The sequence below is a fragment of the Ursus arctos genome, unplaced genomic scaffold (assembly GCF_023065955.2).
Source record: "Ursus arctos isolate Adak ecotype North America unplaced genomic scaffold, UrsArc2.0 scaffold_16, whole genome shotgun sequence".
NCBI lineage: Eukaryota > Metazoa > Chordata > Mammalia > Carnivora > Ursidae > Ursus > Ursus arctos.
The window spans coordinates 26,096,826-26,110,129 of NW_026622830.1; the positions used below are offsets into that span (position 1 = coordinate 26,096,826).

The following is a 13,304-nucleotide window of genomic DNA, read 5'->3' on the forward strand; positions in this document are numbered from 1 at the left end:
TGAGACTCAAACACAGGTCTCTGGAATCCTAGTGCTTCCACATTGCCTCTCGGTTATCATCCAAGAAACAAAGCAGGGCCAGACATCCACGTAAAATGCAGTTTTAGAACAGGAATGGATGCCAAAGCCTGGTCCGTGCACTGTCTCTGAGAGTCCATCGTCAAGAATGCGTATTCCTCGACTCTCTAGAATCCTAGACTTACCAAGTCAGATGACCTGATGGTTACTGCCTACCCCCCACGCCATGACTTGTTAGGCCTGAGATCTTTCATAAACTCAGCTGGACTCAATCACCTAGAAGAATCACAGCCCTAAGGTGCAGGTGGGAGGTGACCCTCTCATTCCTCCCTTCCACGAGGCCTCTGTTGCTCAGGATGGGCTTAGCCTCATCTCTGGAAAAATGGTCTCTGAATACCCAGCATACTCTATGCCTTGGCCAGGCAGGGAACAGAAACTTTCTTTTCTAGATCATCTTCAGAAAAAGATTAGCAAATCAGGGCCTCCTGGCCCAGCCTGGCCCTGGGGCAGCTCAGCCCAGAAGCCACACCGCTGGTGTGGCTTTGGGCAAGTCACTTTAGTGGCTCATCTCCTCAGCTGTATACGGGGATAACAATACCACCTGTCTCAAACGGCTGCGCGAAGATAGGCGAGAAGGGAGGGGAGAGGCTTAGCCCAACTCTGGACCCACAACTGGGTGGGGTGTAAGAACTCTGGGCTTCCATCAGCACTGGCGCTTGTCCAGAGCCTGAGCTCAAAAGCATCTGGCAACAGCGGATCAGACTGACAATGACTGATGAGGTGGGCAAATCCAGAATGGTGCTCCCAACTGGTAGGTAAACGGAGGCAGGCCAAGAGGTACCCAGGGCACAGCAGTGAGGTACCCAAGGCAGGGAAAGGGAGCTCCCTTTCTAAGACCCTGGGGGCTGGAGAAAGGAGACGTGGAGTTAAGAACTATTTCAGGGCCTCCTTCCCCACTTGTCGAACAGCTTCCCTGTCTGCAGGGCTGCGGCACGAAGGAGAGCTTTGTGAACAGAAGTGCAGCGGGCACGAGGATGGCGCCGGGAGGGGCTTCCACAGGAGGGCTCTGAAGAAGTGGGGGCAGAAGCTGGGGCAGATGAGGCTGGAAGCTACTTTCAGCTCAGTTTGCTGAATCCCTTTTGGGAGAGCCTGAAGCCAGAGCGTGTGGGCAGAGGCAGAGAAAGGCCTGAGGAGCTAAGCCCTTCGCTGCAGGCTGGCCTCTTCCTTGGGAGCTTGATGCTTAGCTTCTGAACCAGCAGAGCACAGTGACTCGGGGCACGGACTCTGGAGCCAGACTTTCTGGATTCAAATCCTGACTCTACCACTGATAAGCTGCGTGATCTTGGGAAAATGACTTAACTGTTCTGTGCCACTGTTTCCTCTGGAACACTACAGTATATCTTCCTTTTAGTCATTAAGAGGATGAAATGAATGCTTGGCAGCCTGTAAGCTTAACTGTCGCTTTGACTTGAGGTAAGAAGTCTCCAGACTGATGACCTGTTACCCCGAGCAACGAAGAGCTGCTGGATAACACAGGGCAAGAGTCAAGCAAGCTGGCTGGTGAGCCTGAACTTGAGAGAGTAGGGGTCCTGTCTCACCACCTTCACCCCACCCACGCAGGCCTGGTGCCTGGGAGGCAGCCGTAAGCGCTTGCTGACCGCTCTGAATGCAGACTTCTGCAGCAGGCAGAGATTCTTTCCGGCCCTCAATGGCTCCCATCAAACCTAAAGGTCACTGCTTCCTGCTGGAAAACCACATCCTAGTGCCCTTCTCCCCTGGGAGTGGAAAGCAAGGGTTGATAAAACTGACCTTTTCTTCCTGGGGTGGCAGATTTTGGCCTTACGGGCCCTTATCCCTCTAAAGGTCAGCTGGATGGGGTGTGAGCTCAGAGATGATAAAAATAAGCTGAGGTTCCCTTGGCAGGACGGGTTCTGGCATGGGCTTGGAAGTCTTGGTGGCTGTACAAGGTGGAGGCAGGCAGCAGGGGGTGGCGGCAGGGGTGGAAGGGTCCAAAAGAATCCCCACTTGGGGCTGACGTGGCTCAGGGCCGGGCTCTTCCGGCCCTTCAGCAGGTCTGTCCCCCTAGTCCTCTGGGGACCGCAGGACTGCTGGGCGGGGCACCCTCTACAATCTGTTTCCCCTTCTTTCTCACCAAACTGGGAAGAACATGGGCCATGAAGTCAGACAGACCTGGGCTCAAAACCCCCTCTGCCCCCACCAGCTGTGAATCCTAGTGGTCACACGACCCCTCAGAGCCTCACCTTCCCCGAATCCCACCTTCAGACCCTCTGGTTTGGATCCTGATGGAGGTCTGACTCCAAGTTTGTGGCTATAAACAGCTCATGGAAATCCTAACTAAACTGTAGGCTTTTTTTGAGAAAGTATTTCAGAAAACTCACATTTGACTGAAGGAGAAAAATAAATTTAATTTTTGGCACAGCTTTCTAAATAACATGATTAAATTACGCCTTCCTCCCTTTTTGCTAAAATTATGTGCATCTGATTCAGTTCTTTTCCATGTAAAGTTTTCAAAGCCATTTCTCTCATCCCTCCCATTTTTGGTCCATAAGAAATTTTTTACAGGACAGCTCTGACGCTGTGTAGTGAGCGCCCCTTCTGCCCATGGTCATCCGTTGTGTTTATGAGGTCTGATTTTCCCAGGTCAAATACTGTGCTCTAAATTTTATCAAGAAAATGATTCTTCTGTTAAGTTTTAGTCACTAATATATTTCACCATGTGCCATTTCAGTTGATTTTGTTCTATTTCTGTCAATAATTTTTACCAGTTAAAATTATGAATTAGTTAAAAGACAGTGACAAAATACATCGGGTTCTCTGAGGTGGCGGTTGGGCCACGGGGAGGCCTGGAAATCTCAAGCCTCTCACAGATCCAGGGGTGGGATGGACGAGAATTGGGGGGGGGGGGCGATTGTAATCTGCATGGGGAAGGAGGGGTCCCAGTGCCTGGAAGCGACTACCCCCACCCCACCCCACCCCACCCAGATCCATCAGATAGAGAGGTCTGCCCTTTGAGGCTGGGTCTGCCACCATCTTGCTACGTCCGAGTCACTCAGGTCGATTCTCCGGGCCTTCATTTTTTAGGATAGGGGGCTGGACTGAAATTCTTGTAAGACGGCCAGGACAAGATTTTATGGTAAAGGGCAGGTAGAGTTGAAGACAACACTGAACTCAGTCCCAGCTGTGGGACCTTGGACCAGAAGCACGTCACGGTGTGCTGGGCACTGTGCTCCGGGCATGCTATAGCCGTGGCTCACCAGATCCTTCCACGCCCCAGTGAGGAGGTGCTCGTAGTGTCTCCATTTTACAGAACTGATGCTCAGAGGGCTTGAGAAGCTTACACAAATTACAGAGCTGGCAGAGCCAGGCCTTGGTCCCAGGGCCAGCTGTCTCTTAAACCGACGCTCGAGCACCACGCGGCCCTGCCAGCGTGCCCAGAGCAACAAGGCCAAGCTCAACTGGCTTTCGATGTCTCTTGTGAGCAGGCCCGGCGCTTCCTCTCTTCCTCTCGCTCTGACTACTGCAGAAAGATCCCGACTGCGCCTTCACTGCACACAGACCTTCTAGCTCCTGGCTTCCCCCTCTCCTTCGTGCCTCTTCCAGGTTTCCCACCCTTCAAAGCTGACTTTAAGCTGTGTTCCTTCCTTCTGGGAACCTCCCTGGTCTGCTGGCTACCTCATGGTCAGCGGTTCTCAACCTGACACTGGACCACCTCAAGCGGCCAGATGGAAACACCGGGGACACTATTGCAGTCACAAGCTGGGGGGGACTGGGGACGCAACTCCCATTTAGTAAGCAGGGCCAGGGAATGCCAAATGTTTATAACGCATGGAGAACTGGCCTGTCCACGGCGCTAACAGCAACACCCCGAGGGTCCCCGGCTGCAGTCCTTTATCCCCACTGAACACACACAAGCATGTGGCCGTCCCAGCAGGGTGGCAGTGGGAAGATGGCTCTGGGGCCACTTCGACCTGGGTTTGAATCTTGGCTCTGCTGCTTATCCATTGTGCGATCCTAGCAAATTTCTTAATCTCTTTGAGCTTCAGTTTGCAAAGTTAACAGGATTAAAAGCAAAAGCTAACCTCCTGAAGTTACCTGGCAGGTTAGCACAGGAAGTAATAGTAACAATGACAGTTAACAGTTATTAGACACATTAGGTGCCAGATACTGGGCTAAAAGCTTTCCCCCATGACCCACAAGGAAGGTTTGATTATTTTCCTCCACGTTCTGCTGAGGAAATTGAGGCCAGAGATATTAAGTGACTTGCCCGAAGTCACTGGGCTATTAAGTAGCAGAGTCTGGATTCAAATTCAGGTCATCAAATTCCAGAGGCTGCACACCTAACTTCTCACTATACTCACTGCCTCGCTCTCATTAGGAAATAAGCTCATGCGCGAGAAGCCAGGCTGAGCGCTTGGTGCCCAGCAGCCTACGACACCTGGCAGGTGGCACTGGTACTCCCCATCTCAGCACCGCGACAAATAACTTTCCCAACAACCGTGGTGGAGGAACACCCACTGGATACTCTTATCAGTCCTTGTGAGGAAACTGCGTCCCACAGAGGCTACGGTTCTTGTTCTAGGTCGTCCACGGTGTACCACAGGGGAAAGATGCCCTCGTGTTTTACAGCCAGGATTCAAACCTGGCTCTGAATGACGCCAAAGGTCATGTTCTCATCCAAGACCCTGTACTGGCTCCTGACAAAGCTGCTTCAAATGTTGCAGAGATGCCTTCTGACCTGATGGTGTGGGACAGGGCCAGGATCCCCAGCACGAAGAAATACATGGACAGCAAGAGGTTGATGTACTCCTGGGAGAATATCTGAGGCAGAAATAAAAAAAAAGAAACAGGAAGTCAGGGTTGCCAGTGGCTATGAGGAAACCAGAGTCCCCGCTTCTCTTCTGGAGGTTGGTCTCATCCCTCTGGAGCTAGGGAACGGTGGCAGGAAGACTCTCAGACAGCGCTAGGGGCCTTCTAGCTTCTGTGGCTACAGAAGAAAAGGGAGGGACCTCAGGCCCCCGGAAGCGCACCCAAAGGAGTCTGTGTATTTGTGCCTGGTGGCTCCACCATCTGCAGACACGCAATATGGCGTCTGTGCTCAGAGGCCTGGCATGGAATCATGGGGGAGGACAGTCCTGAGTGCGGCGTCCCAAGGGAGCCATCTGAACCTCAGAATGCACTCTTCCAAGGTTCCTTCTCCCTGCTCAAAAATCTAGGGAGCCCATTACACCAAGGCCCGAAGCATGCTACTTATAAGCCGATTGTGCCCTGCCCCATCGTCCACACGACGTTCTTCTGGAGGACTCTTCCCATGGTGATGGCTGGAAGCTGTAACAGCAGGCCCTGCCTTCTGCTTCTCGGTCTTACTGTCAAGTGAAACTGGGAAATGTTCTCTCTCGAGGTACTCTAAAGCCACCTGTCACTGCTGTGAATTCTGGACTCTGGGGAAGGCCCCGTCATCTCCCTCTGCATTCACCCTCTCCTGAGTTTGCTTTCCTGTGGGTCTCCGGCTGGGAGGGAACCACGTGCTGTGGTATGGGGCACAGGGCACTCTCAAGGAGGCTGTTACAGAATCTCTTTAAACGCCTGTCTGCCCACGTTGCTCTCACAAGCTCAAGGCCCACACCCTCATGTGGGCCTCAGGCCCTGCCATGGCCGCTGCAGACCTTCTCAGCTGTGGCTCACAACACGCTGGTCGTCCTTCTACATGCTGGGGCCACACTAGCCTTTCTGCAGGGCCGTGTCTGTGTCACAGCCCCGCCACAGGCAGCCGGCCTGTGCACACGCTCTTCTGCTGCCCGGGACATTCTTTCCTCAGCTAGGCCGCCCTTCTTTCTTCACCTCTCAGCTCGGAGCAGCTCTCCTTGATACAGCCACCCCTCGTTAATTCAGCTTACACATACTGACTGCCTACTACGTGCACGGCATTGTGGGAACCACTGGGGATACAGCAAGGAATACGGCATAAAAGTCCTTGCCCTCATGGAGTTTATGCGCCAGCGAGGAAGAAGGAATCTCAAAAGAAACAAATATGCAATATATTGTCAAGTGGTGATGGGTGCTCAGAAGAAAAGCAAAGCCGGGCAAGGAGACAGAGGAGAGGAGAGCTTCTCTTTTAGACGGGTGGCCAGTGAAAGCCTCCCAATGGGAAGATACTCACCTCGTTGAGGAATAGAACCTTAATGAAGTAAGGGAGCCGCTGTGAAAATATTTGAGGGCGAGAGCATTTGGGGCAGAGGGAAGGGTGAGTGCAAAGGTCCTGAGGTGGGTATGTTGCTTATGTGTGTGAGGAATAGTCAGGGCCTGTGAGCCTAGAGCTGAGAGTAAGGGGATGGTGTCAGGAGATGAGGCTGGGAAGGTTAAGAGGGAGAGAGAGATCCTACAGGGCCATGAGAAAAACTAGATTCCTCCGGGTGAGACAGGCGGTACTGGAGGCCAAGGGCAAGGGTGTGACGTGATTGGATGGCCTGAGGGGATCCCCGTGCTGCTGTGTGGAAGCAGACAGCCCAGTAAGGAGGGTAGTGCAGAGTCTGGAGGATAGAGGATGTTGCCCTCGGCTGGAAGATGGGAAGAGCAGGGAGGACGGAACGCAGGGTTTGCGGCTGGCCGAGCAGTGAGGTAGATGGAGGTGTTGCTGTCGGAGGTGGGGTAGGGCAGGAGCGGGGGTTCATGCTGGCTGGGGGCTCTTCTGTGCTTTCCTGGTGCTACACCTCGCCTCTCTGGCACTTTCCAGGACTGTAACTTCACATTTATCATGTGACTGACTGGTGTCCATCTCCACCAATTAACAAGAAACTCCTTGAGGGCAGGGGTGGTCAGTTGTTTTTCTCACTCTGGGCCTTGTACACAGCAGGCACTCAGTAAATGTTTGCAGAATGAATGGATGAGCAAAGCAGTGGCCTAGAATGTGACTACCGTAAGAAAAAGCCCTATGAACACATTTCGCAGGCATGGGGGCCACGTTTTACGAAGTGTGGTGGACCTCTCGGTAGCGTTCCTTCCACGTGGGCCCTTGGGAAGATCTCTCTGGCTGCAACTTAGAGCCAGCAGCTGGCTTGACTGTGTGGCCTATGAACTGTGCGCCAAGTCTCGCCAAGTCTGGCTTGCTTTGTGCTGTAGCTGCTAGAAACTCAGAGCCACACCGGTATTCGAGTCTCTCCGACAAGAGTACATGTCTTTCACTTTAGAGCCTGGGCTCAGGGTATGGTCCTCACCCAAGGCTTCGTTTTATCCTACTTTAATTTTCTCTTTCACTCCAATTTCTTCCTTTAATTCTTTTACTTATACTGCTGCGTATAATTTTTATAAGCTGTCTCAAAGCAATCAGTTTTGAATGAGGTGGGCTAAGGTAAATTTCAGGGTGTTGAGAAATGTCCCACCTGGGGGGAGAGGAGGAAAGGGGCTGAGGGATACCGCCGTTCGGCAAACCAATCAACAAGCCGCCCGCCTGGAGTCTGGGAGGAATCTGTCGGCTGTGTGGTCCAGGTAGCCTCTTCTCAGAAATCTCAGTGTGGACCCTCTAGAGACAGAGGCAAGAGGTATGCGGTGTCCTCTGGCGCAAGGCAGGCAGGGGCTTACCTGCCTGGAGAAGGGGACAGGCTGAGCATCCAGTGCCTTCAAGAAAAATGCTCATACCCTCCACTGCCAGAAACTTCTTTCTGAGGGAACCTAACTGAAGGAATGAATCCTAAGTACTGAAAATGTTGGAAGGCCTTGAGGCAAGGGCCTGGGTATGTATCCCTGGCAGTCAGCACAGCGCAGACCTGAGACATATCTGCCAAAAGCCAAGTTGGAGGCAATGGGCTAGATGTACAGACGGCCACAGATCTCAAAAGTACGGGGGGGAGAAAAAGCAGACAGATGTACTGCACAGCTCTATCTATGGAGGCTGGACTCTCAGCAGACACAGATATGCTCATACCATACGTTTTACAAGGAGACACACATCTGAAGACAAAGCCAACGCATCAGAGCAGGTGCTTCTCGTGGAGACGGAAATGAAGGTGGGAGATGAAGGCGGGCACTAGGGGTGAAGGGGCACCTGGCATGGACTGATGATGGTGTGCTATGAACCAGAGCATGGAATAAATTCAACTCTTCACCCAAGGTTCAGGGGAAAAAAAAATCAGTGCATACCTAACGTTATCTGACGCACTCTCATTTGTAAGAGTAAAAGTTGAGATGACTTCTGTTTAAAATGAGGGAGATGCTGGAGGTGAGCTGTGGTCAATCTGCCCTTGGGGGGATTCTGAAGCCACTAAGAAGTGTAGTTCTGATCCAACAATGAGGGAGTGATGGGACAGGAAACAGGTGTTATATTATGCTGTGACTCGCTCACAGACCGGTAAAAGTAAGGAATTCTGACGCTACTCAATGCCTGTGAGAGTGCAGGGCAGCCTGCCAACTCCCAACTATCAGGGCAAATGGAAACGGGTGCCACCTTTCGTGGGGATTTGGTACTATCTGTTCAAATTACAAACGGAGATGTTACGTGACCTGGTCCTCCTACTGCAGGTACACTTGAAGATACGGGCCCAGGCAAGACACCGTGCCCGGTGCTCGCGGCAGCACTGCTGTGATATTCCGGCACTAGGCAGCCCTCAGGGCACAGCCATGGAACAGGGCCACAGGCAGGTGTTAAGAAGAACGAGGCAGACGTGAGTGCGTCAATATAAAACATAGCTCTCCGGTAAAAATCCTGTATCTCATACATATATTTGTTTTTAAATATTAACATAAATGTAGATCTATGCATAAGACTCACAAGAAACTACACTGGGGAGAAGATTATGGCTCATTTACACCCTGCCTGAGATTGAAAACGTTTTTTTCTGCCATCTACCTGTGTTTTTAACATGTGAATTCAAGTCGTCCTTGAGGGCTTTTCAGTGCCCAGGGAAAAAGCGCTTGTGAGGCACGAGTGCAAAACGAAAGACACAACACTATAGCTAGGATAAGACTATAATTATGTGAAAAGCATGCTTATTAAAACCCTGAAAGGAGACATGCCCAAACGTTAATAGTGATTGTTACCTTTGTATTATTTTTCCCCACTTTGAGATCTTCCCCTCCCTTTAATTTTTTTGCATATCTTACTTTCATAATCAGAAAATAGTACGTGTTATATTAAAAAAAAAAAGAAAAGCTTCAGAAGAGTTTGCAGTAACATGAGAGAATGCTTATGATGTTATTAATGGGGAGTGAAAGCAGCAGCTACAAAACTGAGTACGCCACGTGGCCACAGCTACAGAGAAACCATGCACCGGGAGAGCAGCGCAAGGACACACCTCCAAAGGGAACCTGTGATTGTCTCTGGTAGTGGGGTTTTGGATCACTGTTGTTTTCCCCTTTTTACTTTTCTGTGCTTTCCACGTTTTCAACACTGAGCCTGTGTAACTTTTATTGGGAAAATAAACCTCGGTAAATTAAAAAAAAAAAGGCAATTAGTATGGTAGAGGCGTACTGGAGACACAAGCTAGACCCCATCCCAGCATAAACAGTACAACGCAACCAAAACTGTATCATGAAAACGAAACAAAAAAGCCAGGTGGAGAAAAGAAATAATGACTATGGGAAAGAGTCCCGAATGCCATCGGTGGTTATCTCTGTGTAGTCGGTCTAGAGGTGAATTATTAGGACTTTTTTCCCCCCCTTGCTCTTTATTTTCTACAAATGAACATGCATATCTCCTGTGATGGGAAAAATAAAACAAAACAAAATAAAGTTACTGAAACCAAATGACACAACAGGTGGCAAAGGACTTACTTTGAAAAAGAGATAGAGCCCCAAGAGCGTGCAGCTGGCGATGATGGGGAACCGGGCAGCGTCCCGGCTGGTGATCGTCTCAGGCATGTCCGAGGCGTTCTAGAGCAGATAAAAAAGGGGACTGTGATTAGGGGTGCGGTTCTGGCCTCTAGGCGCTGGAGCTCACTCATCTGCCCCTCCACATCCTCCTGACCCCAGGCTTTGGCAGCGTGGTCCCCTCTGCCCATCCCGGGGGAGATGCTCCATCTGCCGTTCTGCCACTGGGGCCATGTGGACCCCGAGAGCGCACGTGGGGGCAGATCTGGAGAGAAGAGCGAGGGCAGAGGCAGTTACAGCATGTAATAACTGAGAGAAAACCCTGGAAACTGTGCAACAGGGTAGCCCTAGACCTCACGAGAACCATTCCCAGTTTCCTTATGGATTAGCTACCAGGTAAGCATGATGAATTTGTTATCCAGTAAGTATGAGTAGACACAAACCACCAACGGATAAAACTGACAGCAACGTAAACTACATGGGAAGACACCGACCGCAAGGAGAAGCAAATCCTGACAAAACGTACACGTAAGAAATCCGACTGGGAAAACCGAATCTGGTAAGAGTAAAAGCCACAATTACATCCACAATGGCAGATGCTATAGTTGGCGACAATGTGCTTTGGGTGAAGACATGACAGAGGATAAATATTTACATGAAAAAACCTGAATGTAGTCAAAATAATTTCAGCACTTTAAAAAAGGAAAAAACTGGGAGTGGAGCGACAGCACAGCATAGGGATTTCATCAACTTCATAGAATTCCTGCCAGAGAACTTTCTAATGAGAACCCATCCATGGTAGTATAATTCTGGTTTGAATTTATATTAAAAAACAGAGATGAAAGCTTTCGAGATCATCACGCTCTCGCCATGCTTTCTCTGCTACGCAGAATCCTTAGTCATCAAGGACCTGGTCAATGCCACTGCCATGAAGCATTCCCAGATTTCCCACTGGGCTAAGCCTACTCTCCCACTGCAATTCCCCCTGTGTTTTATAGGTCTATTCTATTTATATCCTAGCTACCAGAGGTCCTGGTAATGACAGATGAGACTTCTGCTCCAGTCAAAGTGAAGCTCTCTCCACAGGCTCATCACAATGCCTGAGGGTCCACCATCACGATGTCTGTCCTGTGAATAAGGCACCAGCATCCCTGCCCATGTTCAGCGGCAGAGCCTCATTAATTTTTTTGGCTCACAGCTGCCTCTTGAAGACCAACAGGACAAGACATGCTAAAGGGGAAGCTGCCGGGAGAGGGCAGATTTCGGGTCAGGCAGACCTTCTGCCCAAGGATGGAAGGAAAATTGCAGAACGGGAAGGAGATGGGGGCAGAGAGCAGTAAGCCCATGAAGTGGCCACGAAATGGAGCTGGGGCGGGGAGCTGGGATGGGCACACACTGTTGGCTTTAGTACAAACTGGTCCAGCCTTTTGGGGAGGGCAACTCAGCAGGTGCATCAAACTGTAATTTGCACATGCCCAAGGACACAGAAAAGGTTCACAGAGCAGGCACCACAGAGAGCTCTTAGTCACAGGCAAAAATGTTCATCCTCACTCTTGATAAGAGAAGTTCAAGTTGAAGTACACTGAGATTTCAGTTCTTGTCTATCAGAAGAGCAAAAGTCCCCACACCGGGTAACAGACTGAGCTGGTCAGGCTACGGGGAAACAGGTGCTGACCCTTGGTACCTTCAGGAAGGTAAACTGGTCTTCCTGCAGAGAGCATGTTGACAATATTTGTCAAAATCACAAGTGCATATACCTTTGACCAAGAGATTCCACTTCTGGGAATTTTTCCTAAGATAAAATTCACACATGTGCAAATGATACACGTAAAGTATAAACAAGGTCCTCGGTGCTCTATTAATGGCTTGCTGGGTGACCGAGGCAAATGCTTTGCTCTCGGAGTCTCGGTTTACTCATCTGTCAAACAAGATTACAATCTCTAGCTTTATTTACCTCTAAAAGGGCCAAGAGACTTCAACCAAAGGAGATATGGGATGCGAAACAGCCTGGCAGATAATAAAGTACCGTGGCGAACCCCAACATATGCCTGACTGAGGTGGCTGGGAGGGAGCCCCTCCTTGCTGGAGTACCCAGGGTGACTCTGCTGGGAGGAAGGGGTGGGGCAGGTGAGCAGTACTGACGCACAGAGGCAGGGTTCTCTCCCTCCTTCTCCTCCAGCCCTGGGTTTTTGCTTTCGGCAGCAGTGTGCTGTGGGGCTTGGGAAAATTTCTCCACCCCTCTGTGTACCTCCACAAATTCAATGTATGTCCCGTGTAGCAGGAACAGAGGCACAAATGCTAAGTTAGACAGCTGTTAATCTCAAAGAGTCCACAGGGAGGCCGGCCAAGACCCTGACATGTAAACCGAAGCTCACGATACAGCGTGACAAGTGACCAAATAAGACATATGCTGCTGTGATACCCAGTATGTGCGCCCAGTGGGTGGGAGAGGGCCGTGATGTCAGAAAGCCCAGCCCGACCTCCAGCTCTGCCTCTTCCCGGCCGTGGGGCCCAGGAATGTTATTCTCTCTCTCTGAGCCTCAATCTCAACTGTATGACGAGTTTCAGCATTCTACTAATTTTTTTTTAAAAGATTTTATTTATTTGAGAGAGAGAGAGTGCACGCACACAGGGGGCGGGAGAGACAGCGGGAGAGGGAGAAGCAGACTCACCACTGATCGGGGAGCCCGCTGTGGGGCTTGATCCTAGGATGCTGAGATCATGACCTGAGTTGAAGGCAGACGCTTAACCAACTGAGCCACCCAGGCGCCCCAGGATTCTATGACTTTTGCATTGGAAATACTAGTGTTGTGCCTTGAGCTGTCACACAAGCTGTCTAGACTCTGTATTATTGTTAGTAGTAGTAGTAGGAATAGTATGTATATGGGAATCAGAAGCAAGCAGGTGGCACTTCGGCAAAGCCTTGAAGGCCAAGCACAGGTTCTGGTAGGGGTAGGGGGCAGGTACACACGGAGTTGAGGAATTTGCTCCGTGTACAAGGAAGGGAAACCCGAGGCAGAGGGACCTGCAGGTTCAGAGCACATGGAACTCTGGCCTCACCTACAAATCAGTGTTATGGCTCATTTCCACATATTCCTTTCAACTCAGCCCTGTATCCTGGGTGGGAAGAGGCTTAAAATTACTTGATGACAAGCTAAGGTTGGACACACGTCCCACTATACAAAAGACTCTGGTCTCCTCTGTGGATGACTGTGTAAATATCCATGCTGCAATGCTGAGTCAGAATGGGAGACTGGAAATCCGACAGGAACAGTAATATGGGTAACATTTACGGAGGGCGTTCTATGTGCCAACCCCTGTCCTACGTGCTATACATGATTTCATCCTCACAAAAACTCTACAAAGCAGATATTTTAAGAGCTCCACTTTACAGACAGGAAACTGAGGCTCAGGGAGGTGAAGTAACTTGCTTAAGGTCACAGAGCTGGTGAATGACGGAACTAGGA

The 13,304-nt window shown here is 50.5% G+C and overlaps 1 protein-coding gene across 5 annotated transcripts in view; it reads right to left on the bottom strand.

Moving 5' to 3' along the window:
* HM13 (histocompatibility minor 13) overlaps window positions 1-13,304 on the bottom strand; it is a 39,483-nt gene that overhangs the window by 20,403 nt on the left and 5,776 nt on the right. For all 5 annotated transcript variants that reach the window (XM_026503223.4, XM_026503222.4, XM_026503225.4 and 2 more), the window contains exons 2-3: window positions 9,802-9,900; window positions 4,775-4,857 (exon numbers count right to left, since the gene is read on the bottom strand). In XM_026503223.4, coding sequence (XP_026359008.1) covers window positions 4,775-4,857; window positions 9,802-9,900 — 182 coding nt within the window. The remainder of the gene's footprint in view (window positions 1-4,774; window positions 4,858-9,801; window positions 9,901-13,304) is intronic.